General features: G+C 39.7%; 1 protein-coding gene across 5 annotated transcripts in view; it reads left to right on the top strand.

The window, feature by feature from the left end:
* The window catches only part of CEP97 (centrosomal protein 97), a 40,365-nt gene that overhangs the window by 8,400 nt on the left and 12,704 nt on the right, over positions 1 to 19,261 (top strand). For 2 of the 5 annotated variants that reach the window (XM_072811825.1, XM_072811826.1), the window contains exons 2-8: positions 8,474 to 8,623; positions 10,655 to 10,797; positions 11,428 to 11,586; positions 12,764 to 12,865; positions 14,712 to 14,825; positions 15,382 to 15,548; positions 17,878 to 18,042. In XM_072811825.1, coding sequence (XP_072667926.1) covers positions 8,581 to 8,623; positions 10,655 to 10,797; positions 11,428 to 11,586; positions 12,764 to 12,865; positions 14,712 to 14,825; positions 15,382 to 15,548; positions 17,878 to 18,042 — 893 coding nt within the window. In that variant the 5' untranslated portion in view covers positions 8,474 to 8,580. Of the gene's footprint in view, positions 1 to 8,461; positions 8,624 to 8,889; positions 9,191 to 10,654; positions 10,798 to 11,427; positions 11,587 to 12,763; positions 12,866 to 14,711; positions 14,826 to 15,381; positions 15,549 to 17,877; positions 18,043 to 19,261 lie in introns of those variants that run through there. The other 3 variants (XM_072811827.1, XM_072811824.1, XM_072811828.1) reach the window with 3 other exon arrangements.

Genomic DNA, 19,261 nt, shown 5'->3' with positions numbered 1-19,261 from the left:
TGTATTCTTTTTTTTTGTATTCTTTAAGAACAGATATAATGGTTATTGTATAAGAAACTGCTTTGCAATCTAATTTGATAAAATAATCCATACTTAACTGTATCTTGAAGATGGACTATTTTAAGAATACTCTTGTTTTGCATGATAGTTATATATTAGTAATAAAAAAGGTCACAGTATGGTGATATGCATGGGTTTGAAATGGTGTCAAGTAAAATGTGTTATGGTGATTTTTAATATGTAGCAGTAGTCTGAAGTGATAAGAATGACATATATTATGTCTCAATTATGAATATTCTATTCTGTAAATACAGCCACAACAATAAATAAATATGGTTGTATTCCAAAACATTTTACTTACGGACACTGATACATATAATTTTTTTCCAGCCACATAAAATGTAAAAGTTGTAACTAGCTGTAGACTGTACAAAAGCAGGAAGTAGACTATATTCAGCCCATAGGCCATAGTTTGCCAACCCAAGTAACCAAGGTTACTATATATGGTAACCTTTTTAGTTTATTATTTTATTTGAAGGGATGAAAAAGAATTTGTGAATTTCTTGACCATTTTCTTTTCACCAGCTTTTCTTTCTTTCTTTTCTTTTTTTTTTTTTTTTTTAATTTTAAGTAAGCTCTATGCCCAAGAGGGGCTTGAGCTCACAACCCTGATATTAAGTCACATGCTCTACTGACTGAGCCAGCCAGGCACCCCTTGGGAATTTGTATTTTAGTTTAAAGACATTGCTACTCATATTTCTTCTGTATTATAGACCTTGTGTTGTGGCTGAATATGAAAATCTTAGTGATTTCAAAGTTTTAAAAGTACAATTTCAGAAGAGAAAAGGCTAACATATTTGCATTTCTCAGCATATCAATATACTTTATATAGTTCTGCTTGATATTATCCTTTCAACTGGAACGGGAAGAAAAGGTGAAAACTTTTTAAAGGGTAAGAGATGGGCAAAAATAAGTCACAGGGAAATTTTCAAAGCATATGTAATTTATTTTATTTTTTTTAAAGATTTTATTTATTTATTCATAGAGACAGAGAGAGAGAGAGGCAGAGACACAGGCAGAAGCAGGCACCATACAGAGAGCCCGATGTGGGACTTGATCCCAGGTCTCCAGGATCACGCCCTGGGCTGCCGGCAGCACTAAACCGTTGCGCCACCGGGGCTGCCCTATTTTTTATTTTATTTTTTTTTTATTTTAAAGATTTTATTTATTTGAGAGGGCCAGAGAAAGAACACAAAGAGCGGGAGCATCAGAGGGGGAGAGGCAGGCTCCCCACTGAGCAGAGAGCCCAATGTGGGGCTCAATTTCAGGATCCTGGGGTCATGACCTGAGCTGAAGGCAGATGCTTAACCAACTGAGCCACTCAGGCATCCCTCAAAGCATATTTCTTTTCTTTTTTTAAAGATTTATTTATTTATTCATGATAGAGAGGCAGAGACACAGGCAGAGGGAGAAGCATGCTCCATGCCGGGAACCCGATGTGGGACTTGATCCCGGGACTCCAGGACTGGGCCCCGGGGCCGGAGGCAGGCGCCAAACTGCTGAGCCACCCAGGGATCCCCTCAAAACACATTTCTTAAAAATATGTATAGTATATACCCATATTTGTTTTAAAAAATATGCGAGGCAGTAGTCTAGATATATTCCTACCAATAGAGATTGAAAAGAAACACACCAACAGTGTCTTCTGGGTAGGAGGATTATAGAAACCTTAATTTTTGCTTGTCTGTTTGCTAAAATTCTTACAATAATACATATTTTTAAAATAAACAACGCGGGATCCCTGGGTGGCGCAGCGGTTTAGCACCTGCCTTTGGCCCAGGGCGCGATCCTGGAGACCCGGGATCTAATCCCACATCGGGCTCCCGGTGCATGGAGCCTGCTTCTCTCTCTGCCTGTGTCTCTGCCTCTCTCTCTCTCTCTGTGTGTGTGACTATCATAAATAAATAAAAAAAAAAATTAAAAAAAAATAAACAGATAACGCTACATTATTTGAAAATAGAAAGCTGTATCTTGAGGGACAAAGAGAACATCTCAATATTTAGACTCCTCTGGATATTATCTTCTTTGTAAAATAGTTTTGAAAACTTGTGTAATACTCTGTGCACAGGCACTGTGTAGCAAAGCTATTCCGATAATTACTATGGATATATCACTTATACCAGCTACACTGTTATATGCCATATATCAGAGGCACATAATTCATCCATACTTTGAAGTTTCTTTCTCTTCAGAGAAGTCTATTCCGAATTGACCAAGTTTTTCATATCTCTAAATGATATCAATGGAAGTCCAAATGAGGTGGACCATACTATATAATAACAGAATAAAGACTTCAGTATTGGGGTGCCTCAGTGGTTCAGACTCTTGATCTCAGCTCAGGTCTTAATAACAGGGTCATGACTTCAAGCCCTGTGTTGGGCTCCATGCCTGCCCCCCTAAAAGACTTCAGTGTTTGTTTATTTTTGAAGATTTTATTTATTTATTCATGAGAGACAGAGAGAGAGAGGGGAGAGACACAGGCAGAGTGAGAAGCAGGCTCCATGCAGGGAGCCTGACGGGGGACTCGATCCCAGGTCTCCAGGATCACGACCTGGGCCAAAGGCAGACGCTCATCCACTGAGCCACCCAAGTGTCCCAAGACTTAAGTATTTAAAAGCTAGGTCTCCAGGATCCCAGGTCTCCAGGATCATGCCCTGGACCGAAGGTTGGTGCTATACCCGCTGAGCCACCTGGGCTGCCCAAGACTTCAGTATGTATGTATGTATGTATGTATTTATTTATTTAAAGATTTTATTTATTTATTCATGAGAGACAGAGAGGCAGAGACACAGGCAGAGGGAGAAGCAGGCTCCATGCAGGGAGCCAGATGTGGGACTCGATCCCGGGTCTCCAGGATCACGCCCTGGGCCAGAGGCAGACGCTCATCCACTGAGCCACCCAAGTGTCCCAAAACTTAAGTATTTAAAAGCTACTTGGAAGTTGACTATTCCTCTTCCCCCCTCCCCCCCCCCAACCTACTCACCCCTGATTACAGGCTCTCCAAGGAAACAGAACTAATAGTGTGTACACAAATATCTAGGAAGAGATTTATTTTAAGGAATTGGCTTGCATGATTATGGAGCCTTCCAAGTCCAAAATCAGCAGGGTGGGCTGGCAGGTTGGAAAGCCAGCAAGGAGTCAGTGTTGTAGTTAAGTCCTTAGGCCCTTTGCAGCAGAATTCCATGCTGTTTGGCAGAGGTCAGTCTTTTCTCTTCACATCTTCAGTTGATGGGATGAGGCCACCACACATATGGAGGGCAGTCTTTTATTCAGAATCTACCAACTTAAATGTAAATCTTACCCCAAAAATGCCCTCACAGAAACATCCAAAATAATGTTTGATCATATATCTGGGTATTGTGGCCTAGCCAACTGGACATAGAATGAACCATCACATCCTCTCATTTTTAAAAATGAGTCAAGGCACCTGGGTGGCTCAGTAGGTTGGGTATCTGACTATTGATTTCTGCCCAAGTTATGATCTCAGGGTTGTGGGATTGAGCCCTCCGTAGAGCCTGCTTGAGCCTCCTTTCTTTCTCTCCCTCTGTCCCTCTACTTGCTCATGCTCACTCTCTCTCAAATGAAAGTTAAAACTTTTTATTTACACAGTCCGTCATTTAATTTTCAATTGAGAATATGATGAATCACTTTTATAGGTTTCACTGCCTTTTGGAAACACTTCAAAAAACATGATCAATAAAATAAAAATGTGTCAAGGATTCCTGTATTACTCTTTTATACAAAAGACAACTTCTTCACAGTTAATTAGGTAAAGGTACCTGAAAAATATCTGAGTGGCTTTATTCTTGAAATTTATTTGTACTTCCACCTTATTTTCTCATATATTAGCTGATGTATTACCTGGGGAAAAAAATAAAAATTTTAGTGTATCATTGAGATGGCCAACTCCTTTATATTCATTATTTTGGTGCTTACGTTTATTTAGAATTAATTTATCCATTTATTTATAACTGATGCTTTAAGACTATTCTGTCCACCAAAGAAATCTTAATTGCTTTAGAGAATGGTGAGCTAGCAGTTTACATCCAGTGGGCTTGGTGGAGATAATCATTCACTGGTTCCCTAACCTGTTTTGTTTCCTCTCTCTGGAAGAGCTTCCTATTTATTCAGCCCTAATCTCTGGACAGAAGCACAAATGGAATCTTTTTATAATAATAAGGCAGAGCAATCAGCTTCTCTGTCCAAATAATATTATTGTAGGATTTTCTTGCTGAAATTTTTAAACTTTGGTTCTAACTTTTTTTTTTTTTAATTTACAGACCACTTCAGTAATCTGAAAGAATTTCAGCCTTTCTTCCAGACAAGTGGACAGAAAAACACACGAAAATATTAGTGTATAGCTTTTGCACATTTGGGTTTTGTTATTGTGTGACACCTATTAAGTAATAATAATGAGGAAAGTTAGTAGTCATTTAGGATTTCTAGATAACCCATGAATAGATATATCATCATATCTATGGGAAGGCAGTCTTTCTTTCCTTCCATGTCACATGGAAGAGAAAGACTTACATAGGTCACATATAAGAAAGCAAGACTATAAGAGTCTCCCAATGAATAGTGAGCAAAGAAGAAAACATTTTTTGCACCTAAACTTCACATAAATATTTTTTATTGTAAAAAAATCATTTTCAAAATCTTAACAGTATCAAAATTTCCCCAAAATTCCTTATATTGAGACAGAAACTAAAGGGACCCCATGAAACAACTAGTTTTTTGCTCCTTTTCCTGCTTATATTCTTGCTAAGACCTGCATCCCTGCCATACACATGGCTTAAAGTACCAATAATGTATGTCGTCCTTGTAAATGTCAAGGAGTTAGTGATTTCTTTGGAGTCTTCCAGGACAGTAGATAACATCTAAGGAGTGACTAGGTGAGGTCATCGTGATGTTTTCTAAGACCAGTTACTCCAGACACCTTGACAGCAGGACCCCTAGCTCCAGGGCATAAATGGCTTCTGGAGACACTGTAATACTTGCCCTTGTTTTGACTAGTACCTAGATGCCTGACAGGACACGTACACCTGACCACCGTCCTCAGAAAAAACTGCAGACCTCAAGCAAAGAGGAGATTCATTTTCCTTTTCCTTGCTGGATCTCCTAGATGTTCCATCTGTAATCTTCTCTCTATATATCTTCAATAAACTCTGCTCTCACTTTCAGCTTGTGTTTTCTTCTTTCCTGCACAACACCAAGGATCCTGTTGGCTGGTCCTATGGGACCCCCTTTGGGTCCTCAGACCAGGCCAGTCTGCATCATTAAGAGCTGTGCAGTTTTGAAGCTTTAAAATTTCAAAATTATTATATTTATTTTTTTGAAATATAAGCTCTCATCCTAATTAGAAAAACTCCTTTGGGGACACCTGGGTGGCTCAGTGGTTGAGCATCTGCCTTTGGGCCAGGGCGTGATCCTAGAGTCCTGGGATTGAGTCCCACATCAGGGGCTCTCTGCATGGTGCCTGCTTCTCTCTCTGCCTTTATCTCTGCCCCTCTCTCTCTGTGTCTTTCATGAATAAATAAATAAAATCTTAAAAAAAAAAAAAACCTGCTTTGTTTTGTGAAGATGTATTGTACTATCCACAAATATTGTTCTAGCTTCCTGTCTTTCTCTCTGTGTTATCTAAACTTGTATATAATGCTCTCCTGAAACTGCCCTCTTAAAGGTTATCCTCCACTGTTAAAACAGTCTCCTTCCTGCCACTGTGCTACTATTCAGTGCATCATTGTTATATGAGCAGTTTAACCTTCTAAAACACAAGTTTCATTTTGTCAATCTGTCACTCAAGAACACCAAATGAAAATTAGTGGAATGAATGGTGAGAGGTAGGGTGAGATCAGATTAGGCTGGCCCTTGAAAGTTGAATTTCAAAAGGGAAGTATTTGAGGAAGGGATTAACATGATATAGGTGTTTTAGTCACCCCTGTAGCAGTGGGCAGATGCATTAGAGATGCAGGACATGAGTCAGGGCTTTTAGCTATTGCAGAGATCAGGAACACTGTGATGATAGGAAGGAAAGTGTTATGGAGCCTAGACTTGACCAAAAAACAATGCTACTTCGTTGAGAGGTTCATAGTATTGCTTAGTAGAATCCTCCTATTTGATTTGAGCTTGCAGGTTTAAAAGATATACAAGGTGAGACAATTTAAAGTGTAGCAATTTGATTTTAGATGTACAAGCTGTATCTGAAGCACAAAAGAGTCTCTGCCCTGTGATTTTATTGTGCTTTTTTTTTTTTTTTAAGATTTTATTTATTTATTCACGAGAGACACACATAGGCAGAGGGAGAAGCAGGCTCCATGCAGGGAGCTCAACGTGGGACTCGATCCCAGGTGTCCAGGATCAGGCCCTAGGCTGAAGGCGGCGCTAAACCGCTGAGCCACCCGGGCTGCCCTGCCCTGTGATTTTAAAGGGTTGCTGGTTCACTTAGGATGTGGGACTGCTCAGAAATATCTGGCCACTGTTTTATGGATCCATAACTATGCTTCATTGACTTTGTAAAAGGAGTACTTTCCTCTGCATTCTGGGTCAGATGAACCAGACAAAATTCTAATTCTGCTATTGCTATACACTTTTAGGAACCTGTGCTCCTCAGGGACCCTCTGGCCCAGGATCCCTCTCCCAGGTCATTATCCTGCCAAATTGGAGAGAACTGTAAACCCTTTCTGTCTCCCTGAGATAGAGACTCTCCTCAATCCTCACCAGATATTCCAGAGAACAAAAGTAGGAGGTAGTACTAAAACTTGCTTTGTTCTTATACCTTTATACTAAGATTGTGCTTTCTAAATAAGGAGTCTCTTGGTTAGATGAGAAAGATTCCTAGTCTTAATTACCTCTTCAGAACTAGGAAGTTTGTCTTCAGAATACAACAGTGAGAAATAGAGTAAAAGAGTTAAGGTGGGTGAGAGTCAGAGGAAGACAAATACCATATGATTTCACTCGTGGAATTTAAGAAACAAAACAGATGAACAAAGGGAAAAAAAGAGAGGCAAATCATAAGAGACCCTTAACTATGGAGAACAAACTGAGTCTTGATAGAGGGAAGGTGGGCAGGGAGATGGGTTAAGTAGGTGATGGGTATTAAGGTGGGCACTTGTGATGAGCACTGGGTGTTATATGTAAGTGATGAATCACTAAATTCTACACCTGACACTCAGTTTTTTAAAAATTTATTTACTTGGAGGGGAAGAGCAGAGGGAAGGAGAGCAGCAGACTCCCCACTGAGCATGAAGCCCAACTTGGATTCCCACCATCCTATGACACCAAGATCACCACCTGAACCAAAATCAAGAATCAGACCCTCTATTAACTGAGCCACCCTGGTGCCCCTACACCTGAAACTCATTTTACCATATGTTAACTAATTGAAATTTAACACTTGAAATTAAAAAAAAAAAAAAAAAAAGACAAAGGGGAAGGTGTAGTTCTAGAGATCAAAGGAGAACCCAGGAAGGAAGGAAGGCTCACAGGATCAAGGGCCTGGGAATCCAAAAGTGTGAGCTACTGTTATTTTCCCAAGCAGAAATGATCAGAGATTTTGTACATTGCTGTTTCAGAAAGTGGGGAGTTGGAGTAAAGGCTGCAAGAGGGAATGGAGGCATGTGTAATAGAAACTGGAAGTTCCCTTTGTACATTCTATCCTATTAGGTTAGTTTCTCACTTCCTGTGAGAACAGCTTCATTACCACCTGCCCCCACTTGCAGTCTATGCTAATGTCTTTTTATCTACCTCTGAACTCTTTAGACTCTACCCATCTTTTAAGCGCTAGTTCAGTTTCACTTCAAGTCTCTGAAGATTATTGTTTCCATTTCTTTCTCCATTCGCTGAGATCTTGTGTTAATAGATACAATCATACTAGTTAGCAGGTCATAGTTATAGCAAAAGTGTGAGCCTACTCCCTTTGAGTCAGGCTGTGTAATTCTTGAGTTTGGTGACTACACTGTAAAATTCTTTTGGATACTCGTTGCAAAAATTCTAGGTTCATACTTCTTAAAAAACACCCTTAGGTCCCAAGTTATGTTATTCAAGAACCACTTAAAAATACTGTGCGAAACCTTCTATCCCAGAATGCTTTAAATTTTCAAGTGAAATGCATCCGTTTGGCTATCTCGACACGATTACGCAAGTCATTCCTCTAGCAGAGTAAGACGCTTTCAACTTATTCAGAATTGTCCAAAAAAAGGGGGCGGCCACCCCAGAGACTTCTAGCAGTGAGCGCTCCAATTCGATCTGAGACCTTATGATGATCTCAATGGTAAAAGTGTCAAATTTCGCAGACACCTGTTAAAGGCAGCAAAAACGATCCTCTCTCAGTAGCTTGCTTATGTGTCCGGTAAGGGGCTGACCCGGGTTCCTAAACCCACTGCGGCTCGGTCTAACCCGAGTTTTACATCATTAGACGCAGGCAGTGCATCCTGGGAGCTGTAGTTTCCGGCTCCGTCCCCCTGACTCCAAACTCCGAGCCGCTGGAGGACGGTTGCTCGGTATTATTAGCGAGCGGGAAGTATGGCGGTGGCGCGCGTCGACGCGGCTTTGCCCCCTGGAGAAGGTAAGGCGGTCCCTTCCCCCCCGCCCCGAGCCCTTGAGTCCTAAGATTTACTCCGTGGAACTAAATTAAATAGTTGCCTGGCGGAGAGAAGAAACCTGGGTTTGGGGATGCAGCAGCTCTGTACCAGCTCCTCTGATGCGGGGCTGTGGGCGTCGCGGGGCCGCGCTCCCCTCTGGGAGTTGTAGTTCCCGGCTGCTGCCTCGCTCTGCGGCTTTGCGGCGAGGGCCGGGCTGGGGACTACATTCCCAGGGCCCTTTGCGCGGCCGGGCGCCTGGCTCCCGCGCTTCTGAGGCTGCCCGGGTGGTGGGTTTCGGGCTGCGGTGACCTTTCCTGGGTGTTTACTTTGAATTCTGGGTCCCCGAGGGAAAATTGCCGGAGCTCCCTCCTTGGCCTTACGCCTTTCCCTTCTCCTCTCGGCTCCCCGTCACGTTCAGGAAATCGTCTTTCAAACCTAGCTCCCGAGACCGACGTTAACCCCTTTTTTGGAAGTGTTCGGTGGCCGTGATAAGATCTCGGGGGACCAAGAGCCCCAGTTCCCCACCCCTGGTTCTGGGAGCAGGACCTGAGGTCGGTTCGGTCGCTCCCCAGCGCGTGCGGGCTTCCGTGGCCCGGAGTCGCCTGGCTGGAGCCGAGCTCCTTTGTTTTGGTTACAGCCCCGAGGCTCCGCAGCTGCCTTCTGGGTCGGGGGTCGGACGGCGGGTCGAGGCCTCCCCGGGGCTTGGGTCGGGGTCGTTATCGGGGGCCGCGATTCCGGGCGGGGGGCGGAGGTTCCATGAGGTCTGTCGACCCCGTGGAATTTTCCTTCGGACAGCACACAGCGTTCACCCAATTCCCAGGGGCTCCCCACGACCACCCCCAAATGCTGGGATCCAGTAGCCAATGAAAACACGTTGAGACCTTTCAGGAGAGCAACCTCGCATAATTATTTCCTACAGTAATCTTAATCTGGGTATAAATTTGAAATTGGCAGGTTCTGCGGCCCCACCCCTTTTTGATAATCTGCTTCTCTTGAACTCCACCTCTTGGGTCCACCAAGGGAACTTAAAATAATAGCAGTGAACAGCCTCAGAGCGCTTGTTATAGGAGCCAGACGATGTACTGAGTGCCCTTTTCTTTTCTTTTCTTTTCTTTTTTTTTTTTGCATGCTCTCATTTTCTCTGTAGACTAACGTTATAAGGCAGGTATTATTATCACTCGCATCTTACAGAGTGGAAAAGTGAGCCCCAAAGAGATCAATAACCTGCTCAAGATACCACAGTGGTTAATGGGAAGCCAGGATTTGAATGTCTGTGAAACTAAATTACGTTTTTGAGTGCTGGATGCCAGGAATGGGGCTGCTTTGTTTATATGGTTTCTCTTTTTATCCCCACCTCAATTTAATTAATTAGGTGTATTGTTCCCTTTTTGTAGATAAGTTAACTGAATTATACTTTGATTTTTAAAAAGTTTGGGCACTTTAGAATATACTGGTAGTTAGGTTGTAAGCAGGTTGATCTCTATCAAAAGGTTAGTTCCATTTGAAAAATACAATCATTACTTAGCCACAAAATATGGAAGTAATAGTTCCTATTTATTTATTTATTGAATGAGAGAGAGGGTGCATGGGCCTGTGCTTCACCTGTGCTGGCCATGGGGGATGAAGGGGTAGGGGAGAAGAGGAGAGGGAGAGAATCTTAAGGGTGGAGCTGATGGAGGGCTCCATCCCACCACCCTGAGGTTATGACCTGAGCCCAAGGACCCAACCGCCCAGGCCCCCAATAGTTCTTATTTCATTGTGAAAAATTCCAAAATATTAGATCATAAAAACTTGAGCAGAGTATCACAACTTTCTAGGTGTAATATGATATTTCTGAGGGAAGGTGAGCAATTTCAATCTGTGGTCATTTAGAACTCAATTGCCTTAGTTTTTTAAATCTTGATACTTATATGCTCCAGTGTTTTCTAACTCTTAACTATAGAGTTTGTGAATGTAATTCTATTCCTATGGTCAGTTATTGTATTTGTGTTTTGTAACAATTTCTCTATTTCAAGGATCAGTGGTCAACTGGTCAGGACAGGGGCTACAGAAATTAAGTCCAAACTTACCCTGTGAAGCTGATATTCATACTTTGATTCTGGATAAAAATCAGATTATTAAGTTGGAAAATCTTGAGAAATGCCGACGATTAATACAGGTAGGTACTGTTATCTGGGAAATAGTTATATAAGACCAGTTCATTATTATACAAAACAATAAAATAACGTTAACGAAAAGTAACTCGGCAAGCTGGGAAAGCAGTAAATGTTACCTTAACTTTTTACATGACAGTTTTCCTTGAAGATAAACACATTTGTGCTACATTTAAAATAGACTAGTGAAGGAAGCATTTATTTAAAAAAACAAAGCATATTATGTTGGCAAAGCATTGTGTTGTTAAGATAACCCTTTACATCATGATGGAGGTAAAGAGTTCATGCATTCTGTCAACAAAAGATGGACTCCTCATCTGTCTGGCACTGTTCTAGATTTTGACAGGATTAGGACCTCATTCTAGTGGAACTCACATTCTCAAGTAGTTGCTCTGTTAAAAATGTTTTCTCTTGAACAGTTGAAGAGGGTCTGATTGCTCAGCTTTATGTATATTTTCCATTGCTTAGGAACAACTTAACAACAAATATTTACATTGTAGCGTATTTAGACAAAATATTTGAGAAGTTCAAATCAGGTTTGTATATTTGGGAATGTTTGGCCATTTAACCACCCTCATGTGAAAGTAATATGCATATTTTATTTCTAAGAGTAATGATATGTTTTCTTTCCACAGTTGTCAGTGGCTAATAATCGGCTGGTGCGAATGATGGGTGTGGCCAAACTGACCCAACTGCGGGTTTTAAATTTGCCTCATAATAGCATTGGCTATGTGGAAGGGCTGAAGGATCTAGTACATTTGGAATGGCTGAATTTGGCAGGAAATAATCTCAAGGTGAATTGTTTCCTTTGTCTTTTAGTACTTACAGATTTTTTTTTTATTTGTAAAAGTATTCACTGCAAAAAAAATTCAAGCAGTATAGAAATAAATAGAATAAAAAGTAAAAGTACCTACTCTCACTTCCCAGGGATACTTTCAGTTAACATAAACAGAAGAAAAAATAATTTATTTTGAAATACATAATGTAGTATAATATTCTTTTAGATGTGGAAAAGAATTGTCTGTATTATACTTAGAAAAATAGTGAAACAATGAAATGTTAGCAGGGCTACTATATCATGCTGAATTACGCTGTAAGTAAATGTTAAATAGTATAGAGGAGAATATAATGTTTCAAAAGTCAAGAGATCTGGATTCTCCGATTCTCCTTCTATCCCTTAGTAACCTTTTTTTTTTTTTTTAAGAGTTCATTTATTTATTCATGATAAACAGATAAGAGAGACAGAGGCAGAGGGAGAAGCAGGCTCCATGCAGGGAGTCCGACATGGGACTCGATCCCGTGACCGCGGGATCATGCCCTGGGCCAAAGGCAGATGCACAACCGCTGAGCCACCCAGGCATTCCAGTAACTATATTTTTGTGTAAAAAATATATTTGTGTCTTATTTTTAATATGTTAGATGAGGGGACTCAATTAAGTGCTATTAATAGCTCACTCACTTATTGATCAGTTACTTTATGCTATGTACTATTCTAGGCACCTTAACTGTACTAACTCATTCACTGCCATGACAACCTATGAAGTGGGTATACTCGTTATGTCTGTTGCGTAAATGAGAAACTGAAGTACTGAGAAATAAAGTAACTTGCTTAACATAGCCAGGAGGTTGCAGAGCCAGGATATGAATCCATGCAGTTCGACTCCTCTCTTAACTTGTAAACTCTGTATACTATATCAGCTGTCCTGTGTTATTACTAAGGTTTTTTTCAAGCTGTAAATATCTGGGATGATAGGATCCTCTATTCTCAGAGGGTTAATGATGGTAGAGGCTTGCTACGTAACAATTTAACCAAATTCTGTTGTTACTACTTCTGCTTTCTCTTGCTAAACTCTGCTCCTCTGCTCCCAGTAATAAGCAGAGGAGGCAGGAGACTCAGGTGTGAGGAACTAGGGAAGAATTTCATTTTTTGATTTGTGTACGTGAACTAGTGCGATGCTTTTCTTATGATAGGCCATGGAACAAATCAGTAGCTGCGCAGCTCTACAGCACCTTGATTTATCAGACAATAACATACCCCAGATAGGTGATCTATCTAAATTGGTGTCACTGAAGGTAAGTGTGTCATTTCTGACATTTTCATGTCATTTCTGAAATTTTATACTAATATGTCAGAAGAAAGTGATCTGATTGGCCTAAAATAAGTCTACTCTGTATGAAGAACAGATTGTGTACCTTATGATAAAAATTCTATTAGAGTACCAGAAATTAAGTATGCGGCTCTTTGTTGTTAGTTGCTATAATTGACTTATTTTAACTAAAACTGGTCATTGTAGTTAAGGTTAACTCTTACTTGCCGTCCTATGAACATAATGAAGTCCCGTTTATGCCCAGCCAACACTAGCAGCTTTAGCTATTTGATATGTAATGTGTTGGTGAGGTTGAGAGTGATCATTCCTGAATTTGAGTCTGTTTTTTTAAATTGGGATTGCTTGTTTTAGGTATCACTAAATTATCAAAAGTAATTTCACTTTATTTTAAAAGTAAACCTGTAGCGTATAGTACTTTTTACGGAGTGGAAATGTATCATGCCATCAAATAAACAGTTACAATTATAGCTTCAGAAACATGTAGGCTTTTTCCATGTTTTTGCATCATTAGATATTATTCCCATCAGACAAATTCATTAAACCTTGGAAGCCATATTATTAGCTCAACTTTCCCCACATCTTTAACATAAGTCATTTTTAGTGACAATTACTCTAAACAATCTAATGTGTCCAGATAGTACGAGAATTCAGATGAACTAAAGGAGTTTTTTTTTCTGTAATGATTATTTTATCAGAAGCCTGGGTATTCAAAGCCTTCAGTTGTTTTTCATTGTTGCTGACTCACTTTGAGTCAGCTTCATCTTCAAGTAGCATGTTGTTCCTTTCTTAAATTCTTAGTTTCTAAGAGAATACAATTGTAAATTATAGGTTGTGGATTACCTCTTTCTCTATTGGAAAATTAGCTTTGTATGTGATTGTTTTAATGAATGTTTTATTTCACCTCTCTCATCCTTTATTTTGATTGAACTTTTAAAATTTTATTTATTTATTTATTTATTTATTTATTTATTTATTTATTTATTTATTTATTTATTTATTTTAGAGAGAGAGCATGTGAGGGGGTAGGGGGGCCAGAGAGAGAGGGAGAGAGAGAATTTTAAGCAGGCTCCCTGTCCAGACCAGAGCCCATCGAGGGGCTTGATCTCATGACCCTGAGATCATGACTCGAGCCAAAATCAAGAAACAGAAGCTTGACAATTGAGTTACCTCAGTACCCCTTGATTTTTTTTTAAGATTTTATTTTTTTATTTTGTATTTTTTAAATATTTATTTATTTATTATTTATTTATGATAAAGAGAGGGGGGGAGCAGAGACACAGGAGGAGGGAGAAGCAGGCTCCATGCCGGGAGCCCAAAGTGGGACTCCAGGATCGTGCCCTGGCCCAAAGGCAGGCACTAAACCGCTGAGCTACCCAGGGATCCCCTAAGATTTTATTTTTAAGTAATCTCCACCCAACCTGGGGCTTGAATTCACAACACTGAGATCAAGAATCACATGCTGTATTGTCTGAGCCACCCAGGTGCCTCAATTTTGATTTTTTAAAAGGAAATGAGCAATATGTTGGAGATTGCTCAAGTTTTAATAACTTAAATCTCAAAAAATGCTAGTTACACCAAGCATGTGTTCTTGGACAAATCTTTAAACTTTCTTGAGCTTAAAATATGGACATGAAAAGAGAGAGCTGGACCAGAAGATCACCTGGGACCCTTGTAGCACGAATAGTCTTTGTTTTTTAAGTGATGAAAAGTCTAATAAAATAGATTCCTTTATTTTTATATGCACCATTTTGGTTATGTCAAAATAGATCATAATCTTTTTATTTGTAATTCATCCTGTTTTTACTTTCAAGACCCTGCTTTTACATGGAAACATCATCACCTCTCTTAGAATGGCACCTGCTTATCTACCCAGGAGTCTTGCTATACTTTCCTTGGCAGAAAATGAAATCCGGGACTTAAATGAGGTAAAATTTGAGGGTATTCTGTGGGATCCAGGAAACTGCAAAGTATGGAAGAGACTCAGGAGAGAGTTGTGACCTCATTTATAAACCGTGTATATCTTGGAAGACATTACCAAAAAGATGAAACACTTGACTCAAAATGATCGTTATTTTTCTTTCTACTTTTTCTTAATGTTAGTGGGTCATTAAGGCTTAATTTCATTTGTAATGCTGCAACTATCATTCCATCCAGAACTGATTTGTGGTAGAGGTGTAACTACATTAAAGGGGTCAATAAGTGATACTGTGCACTTTTGCTGCTATTATGTCTTCAAAATAGGATTTTCTCTGTTAGAAAACACTGCTGATACTCTGTAAGGGATTTTGTGCAGCAGGGACAAATAGTCATACTGATGGAATTTTGAAAGTCAGTGGATAATATCAGAGTGTTACTTGTTGCTTTTCAGAACAAGAGGGAAATTGTTACATTCTCAAACTACCAAAGATATGTACTCAAAGGAAGCCCTGTGCTTGATACTAAATAGTCCATTTCATTCAACAAAGATATCCTTTGTTCCAGATCTCTTTTTTGGCATCCTTAACTGAATTGGAACAGTTGTCGATCATGAACAATCCTTGTGTGATGGCAACACCATCCATTCCAGGGTTTGACTATCGGCCATACATCGTCAGCTGGTGCTTAAACCTCAGAGTCCTAGATGGATATGTGATTTCTCAGAAGGAAAGGTGAACATGACCTCTTTAACATCACATTTATCATGGTTGTTTTGAAAAGACTGCTTACTACAGATTAATAAACTGAATATTTTTTTAATGTGTATTTATAAATTAAGATTATTAATGCAATCATATAGGAAACTATATACTGGTCATTTAGGATTTTCTATCCTTTCCAAGAAAAAATAAGATCAATATCAGCCCGAGAGGTAGGGTTTAGTGAGTTTAACTTAATGCCCAACATATAAGAATTTGATTTCTTTTTTTTTTTTTTTTTTTTAAGAATTTGATTTCTGAAAGTTCTTTTGTTAAGTAGTTTGCGGGACTTAGAGTATTTTCTGTTGAAATTATATGGATGCTGTATAGAGTCTCAGATAATTAATGTACTCACTTTTTGATGGTTCAGAAAGATTATTTTTTTCCTGGTTACTAGGGAGTTTTCAGCCAACTTCCAGGAGAGTAGCTAAAATTAAAAGGACAGACAATATTAAGTGTTGATGGGTATGTGGAGTATGAGTATGTGGAACTCTCGTACTCTGTTCTCAGAGTGTAAATGGTGCAACTACTTTGAAAAAATGGCATATTTAGTGAAGCTAAATATGCAAATACTGTATGACCTAGCAATCTGGCTTCTGGTATATACCCTACAGAAATAGGTGCTTATGTGTCCCAAGAGACATACACAAGCATGTTCTTAGTAGCTTTACTCATAATAGCTGCAAACATTTCAGAGCTATTTGGTACATTTGGAAACAACCCAAATGTCAGTCCAAAGGGAGAGAGTGAGTGAGTGTGGGTGGGAGGAAGTGCAGAGGGAGAGAGAATCTTAAGCAGGCTCCATACCCATTGTGGAGCCAAGGGCAAGGCTTGCTTGATCCTATAACCCTGAGATCATGACCTGAGCGGAAATCAAAAGTTGGACGCTTATTGACTGAGTCACCCAGGCGCCCTGATCTTTATTTAATACATGGACTCGTTCATGGAGGAAATACTTCAAATTATTTTTATTAGGTAGAATAAAATTTTTATCCTTAGACTAAGTTTGAGAGTTCATGATATCAGTTAATCAGCTAGGCATGCTTCATATCTCATTGTGGAAAAGTTTTTCCTTTCTTGTGATATTGGCAAATCATGTAAAACTAATCTCATTTTATTTTATTTACACCATGACTCTCGCATGATTTTACCAGTTATTAATGGTCCAGTTTTTTTTTAGTCCATAATAGAACTTGGGTGGCTTGACAGTTTTGAACTGTAGAGTTCGTATGATGTCGATAACTTAATATCAAAGTCCAAGTAAAGGGCTGTGGGTTGAAAGTAATTTTCAAACTATTTATAATGCTGAGTTAATGCTATAAAAATAGAAAAAGAATACCAAAATGATCCAACCTCAACTTCAAGTTGAGCCTCTCCCTCTGCCTATGTCTCTCCTGAATAAATAAAATTAAAAAAAAATGGAAATATATATGCAAAAGTAAACAGTAATGTAATGACTTCCCATGAATCCATTATCCAACTTCTACAGTTTGCAACTCATCTGTACCTTGTCATCTGTACCTTCATCCACTCCCTGTTCTTCTATATTATGTTCAAGCAAATCTCAAACTACATGTAATTTCAACTGTGGATATTTCAGCATATATCTCTAAAAGATAAGGGCTCTTAATGAAATAATTACAATACTAGGGACGCCTGGGTGGCTCAGCAGTTGAGTGTCTGCCTTTGGCTCAGAGCATGATCCCGGAGGCCCAGGATCGAGTCCCACATGGGGCTCCCTGCATGGAGCCTGCTTTTCTCTGCCTATGTCTTTGCCCCTCCCTCTCTCTCTCTCTCTGTCTGTCCTTCTGTCTGTCTGTCTATCTATCTATCTATCTCTAATGAATAAATAAATATATTTTAAAAATAAATAAATAAAAATGATGAGTTGATGGTTCACTAGCATCCTCCAGCTGTGACCAATTAGCATTTCTTTTAACTGTCATGAACTTTGGATTTAAATGTAATTGATGTATTTAAGTACTTTAGTTTGATAGTGAAGAGAGAAAATAGTCATTGATTCTTTGAAAATAATTTAAAAATATTTAGAACAATGAATGCAACTCTGTGGAAGTGCCCCCTAAGCAAGAAAAAGGTTTAAAACATTATAAAGGGTAAAAGGAGTGAATCAGAAGGAAAGATTTTTTTTTTTTTTGGAAAGATTTTTTTTTAAAACTTAACTGAATTTTATTTATAAGTCATCCAGTGATGCTGTAAATTAAGAAGGAAGATCATTGTTGCTTCAAAATATATCTTGTCTATGCTGATGTCATCTCCTCTACTGTATGTTCTCCAAATCCAGCTTGAAAGCTGAATGGCTCTATAGTCAAGGCAAGGGGAGAGCATATCGGCCAGGCCAGCATATCCAGCTTGTCCAGTATCTGGCTACAGTCTGTCCTCTCACTTCCACGCTGGGTCTTCAAACTGCAGAGGATGCCAAACTAGAGAAGATTCTGAGCAAACAGAGGTAAGCCTCTTTATTTATAGCAGCTGAGGAAATCATAAGTGAAAATAATTCTGAGTCTTTCCTGCATGGGTTAAGTAGGACTGAATGAAGTGCTATGACCCCCATTTCTGGGCACTGGGACCCCTTGTCACTGCAGCAGTCCTATTGGGGAACTAAACCATGCAGTGCCGTCAAGCTTGCTCTGCAGCAGCTGCAATGTTAATTTCCTGAGTAGTGAGAGTCAAGCAGTATAGGAGGAGCCTGAGATTTTCTTTTTCTTTTTTTTTTTTATATTTTATTTATTAGCATGAGTAGGGGTAGGGGCAGAGGAAGAAAATGAGAGAGAGAGAGAATCTGGAGCAAACTCTGTGCTGAGCACATGGAGTCCAATTCAGGGCTTGATCTCATGACCCTGAGATCATGACCTGAGCCAAAATCAAGGGTCAGTCACTCAACGAACTGAGCCACTCAGGTGCCCTGACACTGGGATTTTTAAAAAATATATATTTGCCCTTTAATGTAGGTGTTTCATATGAGTTTTTTATTTTACTTTCATTTTTATTTTTTTAAATCAAATTAGCCAACATATAGTACATCATTAGTTTCACATGTAGTGTTCAATAATTCATCAGTTGTGTACAACACCCAGTGCTCATCACATCACACGCCTTTCTGAATAGTTGTCACCTATTTACCCCTCTATCTCCCTCCCCTGCAGCAACTCTGTTTGTTTCCTATAGTTAAGAGTCTCTCTTGGGGGATCCCTGGGTGGCTCAGCAGTTTAGTGCCTGCCTTCAGCCCAGGGCGTGATTCTGGAGATCCCGGATTGAGTCCCACATCAGGCTCCCTGCAGGGAGCCTGCTTCTCCCTCTGCCTGTGTCTCTGCCTCTCTCTCTCTCTCTCTCTGTCTCTTGTGAATAAATAAATAAAATCTTGAAAAAAAAAAAAGTTTCTCCTGGTTTTTCTCCCTCTCTGATGACTTCCCATTCAGTTTTCCCTCCCATCACCTATGATTCTCTGCGCTGTTTCTTATATTCCACATGTGAGTGAAACCTCATATGGATTTTTTAATACTAACATTAAGAAGTGAAGCTAGATCACTTCTTTTTATCAGAGATCCTGCCTTTGAGTGTTTACGCACGTATGTGTCTATGTGATTGTGGTTAAAAATAAGTTTCTTGGGCAGCCCAGGTGGTTCAGCGGTTTAGTGCCGTCTTCAGCCCAGGGTGTGATCCTGGAG

The sequence above is a fragment of the Canis lupus genome, chromosome 35, assembly GCF_048164855.1.
Source record: "Canis lupus baileyi chromosome 35, mCanLup2.hap1, whole genome shotgun sequence".
In the NCBI taxonomy this organism is placed as follows: Eukaryota; Metazoa; Chordata; class Mammalia; order Carnivora; family Canidae; genus Canis; species Canis lupus.
Note: the sequence above shows the minus strand (reverse complement) of the source record. Positions and strands in the feature narration are given on the sequence as shown.